This window comes from Myotis davidii, unplaced genomic scaffold, assembly GCF_000327345.1.
Source record: "Myotis davidii unplaced genomic scaffold, ASM32734v1 scaffold1285, whole genome shotgun sequence".
Lineage (NCBI taxonomy): Eukaryota > Metazoa > Chordata > Mammalia > Chiroptera > Vespertilionidae > Myotis > Myotis davidii.
Genome location: NW_006296049.1, coordinates 188,164 through 201,338, shown reverse-complemented (window position 1 = coordinate 201,338; position 13,175 = coordinate 188,164). Strand labels below are relative to the sequence as shown.

At 44.1% G+C, this 13,175-nt stretch overlaps 1 protein-coding gene across 1 annotated transcript in view; it reads left to right on the top strand.

The window, feature by feature from the left end:
* Positions 1-13,175, top strand: part of KIF4A (kinesin family member 4A) — a 168,994-nt gene that overhangs the window by 85,249 nt on the left and 70,570 nt on the right. Inside the window, exons 14-15 of the mRNA XM_006770944.2 lie at positions 9,328-9,384; positions 10,607-10,792. Coding sequence (XP_006771007.1) covers positions 9,328-9,384; positions 10,607-10,792 — 243 coding nt within the window. The remainder of the gene's footprint in view (positions 1-9,327; positions 9,385-10,606; positions 10,793-13,175) is intronic.

Here is a 13,175-nt window from a genome sequence, read left to right as displayed (position 1 = left end):
TCAGCATATCTCTTGTTCCCAATGAGTTTGCCTCTTGAGTGTGTCACTCATGGAGATAATTGGCTGGTGCTCCAGCATGGTCTGAAACTGTCCACTGGGTATGCTGGCTCTGAGGCCTTCTGGAAGTGTAGGCCAAGATCAGCTGCCACCTATGTTCTGCCTGGGGCCACCTGGCATGAGCTACAGAGAAATCTACAGTTGGCAGGTACTTGTGCTGGACTTGGAAGTGCCTAGGAGAGGCCACGCTATGAACCAAGGCTGGCTACTTCTAGTGTGGTGTCTCAGGCCACTAAGCAATAGGTAGGGACACACTAACTGCTTGTTTGGGGTTTGTGGTGCTTTGAGAGGTTTTCGAAAAGTCCGCAGCATGAGCCATGACAGGCCATTTGTATGGAAAAGCCACTAGAAGCAGCTTGTGAGAGCCTGCTACTTGTGTGGGTCAGAGTCTCAGAGCATCAACAGGGCTGGGCAAACAGTATTAGCCAGGTTGATGGCACCTGCCTCCTGACTCTGTGTGGAGAAGAATTAGGAAGGGAACAGTGTCCTCTGCCTGCACTTCTGTCTGGGAGAAAGCTGCCCTTCCACCCCTCACTGGACAGTTCAGTTCCTGGAGCCTTTCAAGCTCCTGTCCCAGTGCTGGAGCTCAGAGAGTATGAGACTGAATAAGTTTGTGCATGGGCCCTTTAAGAGGAATTGCCAGGGACTCCAGTAGCCCTCCATCTCAGCCTCAATCCCTGCGCTTTTCACAGCCAGAAGTTATTGGTACTTATCTTCCTGGCACTGGAACCTTGGTTTAGAGGGCCTAGTATGGGGCTGGGCTCCTAGCTCCTCATGGGGGACCTCTGCATCCAAGATTTCCCTCCCAATTTTTATCTGTTACATGCAGGCATGGGATCAGCCTCTTATGCGTTTCCTCCCTCCTACCAGTCTAAATGTGGCTTCCTCAACCACTTCAGGTGGTTCTTTTTTATTTTTTATTTAAGGGTTTGGGGAGGGGGGTGTAGGGAGCTCACTGGAGGGAGAGCCAGGTGGTTCTTAATGACTGTTGTTCTGTAGTTTAGTTGTAATTTTTTATTGATTTCAAAGAGGAAGGGAGAGAAAGAGATAAAATCAATGATGAGAGAGTATCATTTGGTTGGCTGCCTCCTGCATGCCCCTCCACTGGGGATCCAGCCTGCAACCTGGGCATGTGCTCTGACCGGGAATCAAACCGTGACCTCCTGGTTCATGGGTTGATGTTCAACCACTCAGCAACACCAGCCAGGCTTTAGTTCTAATTTATATGTGGTTGTGGAAAGAGGCCAGTACTGCATTTACGTACACCACCATATTGACCAGAAGTCCTCATTTGTTTCTCTTGTTGTATTAAACATGTCTAACTCTGTACCTTTTGCTGAAACAACTAGAGTGTGAGCTATTTGAGGACAGATATTGTGGATCATTGAATATGATCTATGAATTTGTTAAATTAAACACCCTTAGGTTACATACACAATAATACATTAATCAAATACTGGAGCAAAAACATACAGGGTGAGGCAACAGCAAATTTACAGTTGTGAGTAAAGCACAGTTTATTCTTGTATTATTATTTACATATTATTTTATCATTTTCCATATGCAAACTGTAAACCTACTTTTGCACCCCCCCATATCTATGCAGTGTGAAATTGCCAGGTAGCATGAGCAGCAGTCATTGATTTGCTTCCCTTTCAGTGTAGGCTAACTTAGTTAAGAGGCCCTGTACCATACCTCAATCTTACATAAGCTGGTTTCTGGCAAATAGCTTATAATAACCAGGGAATACTATAGTTCTTTTTTATAAGCAGTCATAAATTAGTTTGAATCATCATTCTGCTATAAGTTCCCGTTGTTTTATTTTTAGAACTATTATGATAGTTGTGAGTGGGTTTTTTGGAGGGTGTGGTTATTTGTTGTTTTTCCCAGAAGAAAAATTCTTATATTTATAGCCTTGCTTCTCTTAGTACTTAGGCATATATACTTCTTAAAAGTTGAAATCATATTACATTAAGGGGTCATGGTTGGTTAAGGGGTTATGGTTGGCTTTGTTCCATCTATACCCTCTTATTTATTATTCTAAAGCAGTTATGTGTATGTAAATGCCTGGTGGTAATTCCTAGCTCTTGGGCAGAGGTTTTAATTTTATCAGAATAGTGATTCTCCACCCCAGGTCTTGCCCAGTGTTTTTTAGAGTTGTCAAAATGGTATTACAAAATCATCCACACCTATATTTTGCTCTAAAGAGTCACTGGAAAAAGTACCTTATAGTATTCTGGGGAGAAGGGTTAGGGTAGCCAGTTCCAAGAAATTAAATGACTAAATTCCCAAAAGACTAGAAAGTGTTTCATAATAAGTGATACTATACAAAACTGTCAGGAGCAGTTCAGGATGACAGTTCATTTATCTAACAAACAGGCCGTAGTAATTGAGAACCTGGGCTCCAGAGCCAGATAGACCCTGGTTTAAAGCCAATTCTGCCACTCACTAGTTGTGTACCTTTGCAAAGTATGTATTAATAGGAAAAGAAAATAATTTCAGTGACTCAGTAGCAGTTAAAGGTATTATTCAGCTGATACAATCAGGGAGTGCCTACCATACTCCAGTCCTACTTTGACTTGGGTACTTACCTGGATTTGGGCTCAGATAGCAGTTTTTGTTATTAATTGCTGTGAAACTTTTGGGTGAAGGCTATTAGAGTTTTCCTGGCTTTTGCTCAAGACTGCCAGTGCAGTCCCATCCTGATAACTATTTAATTACTTTCAACAATTATTCTTCAAGCCTTCTACTTTGTCAGTTGGGCCAGGTTCACAGGTGGCACTGAAGGTGGAAAGGGAAAGGAGGCAAGGGAAAACTAGGAACCCGGTCTCATGTGTTTAATCCTCTTACATTAGCAATATGAGCAAAGTGCGTTGGGAGCACAAAGGAAGGGGTGATTAACTACCTAGAAAACTCAGGAAGGCAGCACAGTAGAAACTGGGTCCTTAAAAATGAATGAGATTGCCACCCACACAAAGGAGAAAGGACCATCTATAGAGAGGAAAAGGCATATGCAAAAACAAAGGTATATAAATTTAGGACACGGTAAGAACACAATGGTGTGGCTGAAGTATAGAGTACATGCCAGAGAATGGCTATCACAAGGTCATTTCAATCTGCAATTCCACTTAACTATAGCTGGAACATCTAATGTATGAAAACCTCGTATGAGGTGCCTCAGAATTAAAGTAATCTAGGCTGAAGAGCCCTACTGGAGCCAAAGCTTGTAAGATCAGAAAAGAGTGATCCAGGGCACCATTATTTATGGCCACACCACCTCATTTCTGGGTCTTTGAGTCACATAGGAAAGGTGAAAAAGGAAACCTATGGAACCAAGATAAGAGAAGGAATAGCCCAGCCAGTGTTGCCCAGTGGTTAATTGTCAACCCGTGAACCAAGAGGTCACTGGTTCCATTCCTGGTCAGGGCATATGCCTGGGTTTCAGGCTCAATCCCCAGTAGAGGGTGTGCAAGAGGCAGCCAATCGATGTTTCTGTCTCTCTATCCCTCTCCCTTCTTCTCTCTCTAAAATCAATAAAAACATGTTTTTTAAAAAAGAAGAAGAGAAGGCATAACCTCAGTGAGGATCTGGCAATATGACTGGTGCCTGGTATGCCTATAGAGGAAGTTGCTAATGGGGGCTGGCTCAGAAGAACTCTGTAGAGTCACTGTGTCTACCACTGAAATTCATTTGGTACACACAGGAAGAGGGTGCTAAAGATTGCCACAAGCTGATAAAGTCCCTGGCTTCCATCCACTGTCACAGGCAGAATAAACCCTTTTTACCCATGGCTCCTGTTGTACTCTTAAATCAGAGTTCTCCATATCTATTCTTTGGAGACTCGCCCAGCTATATTTTTGTTTTTGGAAATATGCAACAATGTGTCCTTTGGCTTTTATTAAAACACACTACAGTGAAAGCAAAAATGTTTCAAATGTAAGTGTGCCCTTCATTCTGAATTAAAACCATTTTTATTTTAAGTAATGGGTGAACACCCCCTTTTCAGTTATGAAGGCAGCCATTGTTCTCAGATCTTTTTCCTGGGACTTTAAATGCTAAATTGCACCCATTTAATTCTTTAAAATATAATTCAAATAAACCTTGTTGTAGTTACCTGTAAGGAAATTCATGCATTCCTTTCAACAAAATCATTTTTTTTGTTTTTATCCCCTACTTCAAGACTACTTCCTTAAAACGCATTTTCAATGCCCAGTAATGGTATTGCCTACAATCTACAAGCACAGATTTCATTTGGGAGGGTATTGCTGGTTAATGTATCTCACTGAACCTGAGCCTTATTCACTCGATCCCTCTAATCTGGGACCCCTCGGGGGATGTCTGACATCACCTTCAGCAAATCATATCTTTTTACCGTACAAAAGGTTCTAAGTTATAGCCTTAGAATGAAAGAGAAGAGGCTGTTAGACTGAAATAAATTTTACTTTTATGCCGAAACCGGTTTGGCTCAGTGGATAGAGCGTCGGCCTGAGGACTGAAAGGTCCCAGGTTCGATTCTGGTCAAGGGCATGTACCTGGGTTGCGGGCACATCCCCAGTAGGAGATGTGCAGGAGGCAGCTGATTGATGCTTCTCTCTCATCGATGTTTCTACTCTCTATCTCGTCTCCCTTCCTCTCTCTGTAAAAAAATCAGTAAAATATATATTTAAAAAAAAAAGAAAATCTTTTTCTAAATTATTACCATAATCAGAGCAGATAAATTTCATTAAATTAGATAAAATTAAGTTCATTTTACCTGTGCAGAGGTAATGTAACCATGTAAGTTTCCTTCCACTGAAATGCTGGCTGTAAAATAATTCAAACTGTAAAAAATTAAAAAAGTCAAATTATTTTCCGCTACTGTAACAACTTACCTGGCTATTACTACATTAAAAAAAGTTTTTAAAAAGTTCGTGTTATAAAAAGACATTATACCCCATTAGGTATATCTACTTGTTTTACACATGAGAAAACACATCTGTGCAAGTCTCTAAACAACATATGAAAATTACTCCAGCTCTTTTCTCTTACAACCTTGTCCAGAATACTTTCTACTAAAATGCAGTGTGGTGCTTGACCAGCCTGAAAACAGCCATTAGCCCCTCACCCAAGCTGGCCAGGCACCCCAGCGGGACCCCCACCTTTATCCAGGACACCCTTCAGGGCAAACCAGCCAGCCCCACCCATGCACCAGGCCTCTATCCTATATCGTAAAAGGGTAATATGCCTCCCAGCACCGGGATCAGCGGTGCCAAGAGGCCTCCCGGCACCAGGATCAGTCTGCCAGGGGGCAGCGCCCAAACCCCCTGATCGCCCTGGGGCTCTGTGTGTGACAGGGGGCGAGGCCACAACCTCCCTATTGGCAGTGCCCTGTTCGTGACAGGGGAAGGAGCCCCAACCCCCTGATCAGCCCTGCTCTGTGTGTGACGGGGTGGTGCCCCAACTCCCCAATCGGCCCTGCTCTGAGCCCGACCAGGGGCTGCACCTAGGGATTGGGCCTGCCCTCTGCCACCCGGGAGCAGGCCTAAGCCAGCAGGTCGTTAGCTCCCGAGGGGTCCCAGACTGCGAGAGGGCACAGGCCGGGCTGAGGGACCCCCGTCCCCCCCGAGTGCACAAATTTTTGTGCACCGGGCCTCTAGTCCTATATAATAAGGCGGTAATATGTAAATTGGCCATCACACCCTTGCACAAAATGGCCGCCCCCATATGGTCACAAGATGGCTGTGCCCATGTTGTCACATGATGGCCGCCCCCATGTGGTCACAGGATGGCCACCACAAGATAGCCAGCAGGGGAGGGCAGTTGTGGGCAATCAGGCCTGCAGCAGAGGGCAGTTGGGGGCAGCCAGGCCAGCAGGGGAACAGTTAGGCGTCTATCAGGCTGGCAGGGGAGTGGTTAGGGGGGGATCAGGCTGGCAGGCAGAAGCGGTTAGGGGCAATCAGGCAGGCAGGCAGGCGAGCGGTTGGAGCCAGCCGTCCTGGATTGTGAGAGGGATGTCGGACATCCCCCGAAGGGTCCCAGATTAGAGAGGGTGCAGGCTGGGCTGAGGGACACCGCCCCCCCTTCCCCCATGAATTTCATGCACCGGGCCTCTAGTCCTATATAATAAGGCGGTAATATGTAAATTGGCCATCACACCCTTGCACAAAATGGCCGCCCCCATATGGTCACAAGATGGCTGTGCCCATGTTGTCACATGATGGCCGCCCCCATGTGGTCACAGGATGGCCACCACAAGATAGCCAGCAGGGGAGGGCAGTTGTGGGCAATCAGGCCTGCAGCAGAGGGCAGTTGGGGGCAGCCAGGCCAGCAGGGGAACAGTTAGGCGTCTATCAGGCTGGCAGGGGAGTGGTTAGGGGGGGATCAGGCTGGCAGGCAGAAGCGGTTAGGGGCAATCAGGCAGGCAGGCAGGCGAGCGGTTGGAGCCAGCCGTCCTGGATTGTGAGAGGGATGTCGGACATCCCCCGAAGGGTCCCAGATTAGAGAGGGTGCAGGCTGGGCTGAGGGACACCGCCCCCCCTTCCCCCATGAATTTCATGCACCGGGCCTCTAGCTTTTACATACTTAGGATTATGAAGGCAGATACCTGCCATGTTCATGTAGAACATGTCACCAAAGCTTAAAACTTAACATTGTAAAATTTCATTGGGCCACAGAGTAAATCAACAGTAACAAATCTACTTTGATTCCTGAACCTCTGGAAGGTACTAGAAAAAGTCTCCAAAAGCCAGTGTTCTAGACCCTACTAATCTAGACTAGGCCTATAACTAGTCTTTTTACTGAAACTTAGAATATGGGAGAGAGAAAGAGGTTAACTATTAGCTGTTTTTTTATAAGAAGGATTTAGTACAGTGGTTCTCAACCTGTGGGTCGCGACCCCTTTGGCGGTTAAACGACCCTTTCACAGGGGTCGCCTAAGACCATCCTGCATATCAGATATTTACGTTACGATTCATAACAGTAGCAACATTACAGTTATGAAGTAGCAACGGAAATAATTTTATGGTTCGGTCACAACATGAGGAACTGTATTTAAAGGGCCAGTAGCTTCAGAACCACTGATTTAGTATTTCTTGCTCTTAAAGAATTGCCAGTATTGTATATCATGATGAAACAGGATGTAGGAACACTGGAGCTTCCTTTGAATTCTCTTTGAGTCTCACTAGTTGAGAATTACTGGGCAGAATATGGGAAATGCTTAATAAACAGCATGTACTGAGGGCCATTTCAGTCCTTACCTTAAAGGTACTGAGATTTAAGTTTCAACAACTATGTAATGTTTCACTGTGCTGGTGCTAAGATTCTATGTGCTAACCCTAAATTCTTTCCTTGCTGTTGAGCCAGTAGCAATTTCACCTCCTTAATCATGTGACTTCTTGAAAAATTCTCTCTTCCTAGGGCTTTGCAGGATCACTTCACAGTAATGGTAATTCATATGTTGCAATGCCAAATAAACCCTGAATTTCACCAGGAGAACTAAGCTTGCTCATGTGATAACCTGTAAACAAATTAATCCTAATAAGTGGTTTTAGATTTCCCTTCTAGGTGGTGTTCCAATGCCCATAAAAGGAATTGGACCTTCTCTTGGAGGGAATCAGTGCCTACTCTTTCCTTCCACTACCTCAAGTAGCTGCAGTTGTGATGTATAAGAGGGACAGAGGCTACAGTATATTTGTCTTGACTTCATGGGCACATTTTTCTGGGGTATTTACCATGGCATTTATTTCCTTGTAGGGTAACCTCTTGTTACCTTGACTGACTGTAAAGTAAAAATCAAAAATAATTATTTATTCTAATCAGTCTTCTGCTGCATTGCCTTTATTTGATATGTCTGTTCTTAGGATGGTGTGTCCATGAGGACTGGCTAGACCTGTATATTATAAAGTAGATTTAGTGGTAAAAACATAAAAAGATGCCCAGCCAGAGTGGCTCAGTTGGTTGAGTGTTGTCCTGTACACAGAAAGGTTGCTGATTTGATTCCCAGTCAAGGCACATGCCTGAGTTGCAGATTCATTCCCCAGTTGGGGAGCGTACAGAAGGCAGCTGGTCGATGTTTCTCACATCAATATCCCTCTCACCCTCCCCCCCTCTCACCCTCTGCCCCTCTCTCCCTTTCTCCCTTTCCCCTTCTCCCTCTCCACATGTCCTCTGACAAGGATATTTTTTTTAATTTTTTTAAAACATAAGAAGAAAGGGTGTAGTCTATAAAGCTTCAACTTTGGCCTATTGGAATGGTTAAGTCTTTCACTCTGGCCCTGTGAAAGCAGGAGAGGTGCAATAAATACAGGGTTGGGCAAAGTAGGTTTACAGTCTTTTGTATGGAAAATAATGCAATAATCCTATATAATAAAAACCTAATATGCAAACTGACCGGACGACCGGGAGTTTGCCCGGGAGTTCAACCAGGAGTTCTACCAGAGGGCAGGGCCGGCTGGCCAACAGCCCAAAGCACCTCCCTCCAGCTGGCCCCACTGCTGATCAATCCCCTACCCCCACCCTGATCAGGGCTGGTTGACCAGACCCCATCTGGGCACAAATTCAGGCACTGGGCCACTAGTTAATAAATAATACTAGTAATACAAGAGTAAACTCATACAAGTCTAAGTGACTGTTGTGGAACCACCAGTGGAACAACCAGTCGCTATGATGCACACTGACCACCAGGGGACAGACACTCAACACAGGAGCTGCTCCTAGCCGGCAGGCCCAAGACCAGCCAAAGTGGGTGTTAGCGGGGGCCCCCTGACCACCCTGCCAGTCACCCTGCAGAGGGGAGTGACCCGTAGTGGCAATGGCGGGGGGCAGGCAAGCAGGTGGTGCCAGGCCAGCCAAGGCGGGTGCCAGTGGGGGCCCCCCGATCGCCCCACCAGTCACCCCACAGGTCCTCCCTGATCACTGGCCACATTTAGGGACCCTACCCATGCATGAATTTCATGCATCAGGCCTGTAGTTAATAAATAATAATACAAGAGTAAACTTTGTTTCGTGCACTCACAACAGTAAGCCTACTTTTGCCCCACCCTGTATGTAAGTTGCCACATGGCCCTATTTTTTACATAGACTGCACAATTGACCTTTTATAAAGAAGACAATCTCTTGACAGGTGAGAAATAGAAACATGTGGCTGTTGGAGTATATGTGACTACAGAAGTGTTCAGCACCTTAAATGGTCTCTGTATACACTTGAAAAAATTAAATAACCAGTACAAAATCCACTAGTAAGCTTCACTTCAGAATCTTTTTCCTAAAATGAGACATCATTTGTCATTGCAGGATGAAACTGTTGCTTGCATGGCTGCAGCCATTGATGCTGGAGTGGATCCAGAAGCTGTAAGTAATTGGCCCCTTGTGTAGAACCAGGAGCTTTAACTGTGCCATTGCCTATAATTTATCACTCAGCTGAGGAAGAGAATTCCTGATTGCTGCCATCCTCCATAGAATGCCTTGGAAATCCAGAAATCTTGAATATAAATCTCAGCTTTGTAAAATTTCTAATTCAGATAGGCTCTATCTTTAACATTAATTGGTAATGGGTGGCAAGGCTTCTCAGGTATGTCACTTTCTATATTTTCAGACTGGCTTGCTGATTTCTTGTTAGGTGCTAGTATTCTGTATCAACTATCTAGCAAGTTAAAATGAGGAAGGGAACAAATTAGGAAATCATGGCAAGGTCACAAAAGCATTAGAGAAGAAATGGAAGAGAATTTTTTTCTCAGCATACTTTCCTATATATGGGATGGTTAAAAGCTAAAGGAACCAAAACATTTTGAGTATTCAAGTTGCAAGAACAGATAAAATACATTAGATGTTGGCTAAAGGTTATAGAGCAAAGTCAAAATGAAAGTCTGGACAATGGTTTACTTGAGAGAACTTTTTCTCCCTAAAGCCAATACATAATGGTAATTTTCATATTCTGAAAGAAGACAGATGGGAGATAAATCAGGTGCCAGAGGTCAGCTTTTTGAGAATAAATAAAACCTCTTCTCCTTTTCCACCATTTCTAAAGTCCCATTTCCAGAGCCTTCTCTAAGGAACCATTAGAATGAGGTAAAAGTGAGAAGTGTTGGCCTGATTCATAAAAAAAAAAAAAAAAGATCAAGAGCCATTGCCGGGTGTTGGTTGAAGGTGTTGTGCTGTGAACCAAAAGGTTGCGGGTTCAATCCCCATTTGGGGCACATGCAGAAGGCAAATGATTGATCTTTCTCTCTCACATCAATGTGTTTTTTTCTCTCTCTATTTCCCTTCATCTCTCTCTAAAAAATCAATAAAAAAATACCCTTGGGTGAGGATTAAAAAAAGAAAAAAGAGTAAGAACTTAGTTTGCTCTAAAAGAGTCAGTTAAAGGATATAAGAAATAAAATGCTTGTGAGAGCAGGGAAATAAGCTAGCTCAATTTATTTCAGATATTTAAAGTGAATGTATGAGATGCCAGAGTTTTAAAAGATCAAAGGTACTGGTAATGGAGAAATGGCTCTGAGACTTGATGAAGTAGTGTCTAAGGAACTCCAATTGCTTGTTTCTCTTACAAATCATTATCCTGATCTTTTTCCAGCAAGTAGAAACCTGTCTACAGACAAGTAGATCTTCTGATGGATTCACCACTCAACATGTTCTCCGTCAAGCTCAGATGTCTAAGGAGCTGGTTGAGTTGAATAAAGCCCTTGCACTGAAAGAGGCCCTAGCCAGGAAGATGACTCAGGATGGCAGCCAGTTGCAACCAATTCAGTTTCAGTACCAGGTAAAATCTTTACTAGAGCAGCATTTGTTAATGTCTACCATCTCTCTTGAATTGTAAGCGAAGAAAACAGGCCCACTGTTTTTGATGATGACAAGACAACATAATGTCTGTAGTACAACTGGAGTTATACTATTGGTTAAAGAAAAGAATACATTCAGGGTAGGGAACCTGTGGTTTTGTTTTACTTAATCTAATACCTTCTGCAATAGGTTTTAATAAATCTATATATATAAAAGCCTAAGCAACCGGCCCACCAGCCAACTGTCCGGTAGCTATGATGCGCACTGACCACCAGGGGGTAGACGCTGAATGCAGGAGCAGAAACCACAGGCATGGAAACATGAAACTTCCTTCCTTCTCAGAGGGAAGCAGGGAGGGGAGAGTATGGGAAGAGATTAACCAAAGATCTTATATACATACTAGAGGCCCGGTGCATGGATTCGTGCACCGGTGGAGTACCTCAGCCTGGCCTGCGGGAATAAGGCTGAAACTGACTCTCCCACATCCCCCGAGGGGTCCCGGATTGCGAGAGGCGCAGGCCAGACCAAAGGACCCCACCGGTGAACGAATCCGTGCACCAGGCCTCTAGTAGTTTGATAATGTTATAATAGAATTGGTCCCTTCTTGGAGAAATTGTGTTCTAATAACTGTGCTGGGGTTCTGAGAATGGTACAAGGTCTCAGAGTGTCAATTATAAAGATATTTGTAGTGGATATCACATGACTTGGCAAATGGCTGAACTTCTTTATCCTAGTGGTAGTTTTAAGTGGGTCTTGTTAATTAAGAGGATTTATCTTTATTTAAAGACAAGTTCTTGGCTTTCAGGTTATCCACAAGGTCACCCTTGATCCAGACCTTATTTTTCCTTGTAGCCAGTGTTTCCCATCCACAAAGGGATGTTAACAGGGCTGGTAGGGGGAAGGATACATTGTCTTCCCATCCAACTATAACCCCAAAGTCCTATATGCTAGTATGAAGAAATCCCTGTGACACTGATGCATTTCTACCACCATTTCCCCTAATTTTTCAGAGTAAAAACAAAAAAAGTGTTTTCACTAAGTGATTTTTGCCACTTTTTACCCCTAGGGTAGATATTGCTTCCAAAGTAATAACTGAGTTGCCAATAGAGGTTTTATTTCCTTTTTATTACCATAGTCTTATTTAACTTTTTTATAACTTAATTTTTATTTATGTCAAACAAATGCATGTCTATAATTTGTAAAAGTCAAATAGTATAATACTAACATTATCAATTGATTTTCCACTTTGGAAGATGGGAATATAGCTCTCTTATACAGCCACACATGCACACTGTCTCACCTCTGTCTTTGAAGATGATTATATACCAGTATAAAAAAGAAATAAATAAAAATGATTATATCACACTGTTCGATTAAATGAATAGTTAATATTTACATTTTATGATTATGTAAATGTTTTACAGCTGAGTCACATAGTATACTATGATTCCATTTCCTTTCTTATATAGCTTTTTGTGTATCCTGGAGTTAATAATATCATTTTTTTAATTTATTTTTTTATTTAAGTACTAGAGGCCTGGTGCACGAAATTCATGCATGGGGAGGGGGGTGTCCCTCAGCCCAGCCTGCACCCTCTCCAATCTGGGACACCTTGAGGGATGTCCAATCCCGATTTAGGTGGGATCGGGCCCAAACGGGCAGTCGGACATCCCTCTCACATCCCTCTCCCAGTTGCTTGCCTGCCTGCCTGCCTGATTGCACCTAACCACTTCTGGCTGCCAGCCTGATCACCCCCTAAACCAGTGATGGCGAACCTATGACACGCATGTCAGAGGTGACACGTGAACTCATTTTTTTGGTTGATTTTTCTTTGTTAAATGGCATTTCAATATATAAAATAAATATCAAAAATATAAGTCTTTGTTTTACTATGGTTGCAAATATCAAAAAATTTCTATATGCATGGCACCATAGTTAAGTTAGGGTTTTTCAAAATGCTGACATGCCGAGCTCCAAAGGTTTGCCAGCACTGCCCTAACCACGCACCTGCCAGCCTGGTTGCCCCCAACTGCCCCCCTCTGCAGGCCTGGTCACCCCCAACTGCCCTCCCCTGCAGGCCTGGTTGTCCCCAACTGCCCTCTTCTGTGGGCCTGGGTCCCCCCCACCTGTCCTCCCCTACAGGCCTGGTTCCGCCTAACTGCCGACCCCTGCAGGCCTGCCCCCCCCAACTGCCCACCCCTGCTGGCCATCTTGTGGTGGCCATCTTGTGTCCACATGGGGTGGCCCTCTTGTGTGTTGGAGTGATGGTCAATTTGCATATTACCTCTTTATTACATAGAACTAGAGGCCTGGTGCACAAAAATTTGTGCACTCGGGGGGGAAGGCGGGGGGCCCTCAGCCCG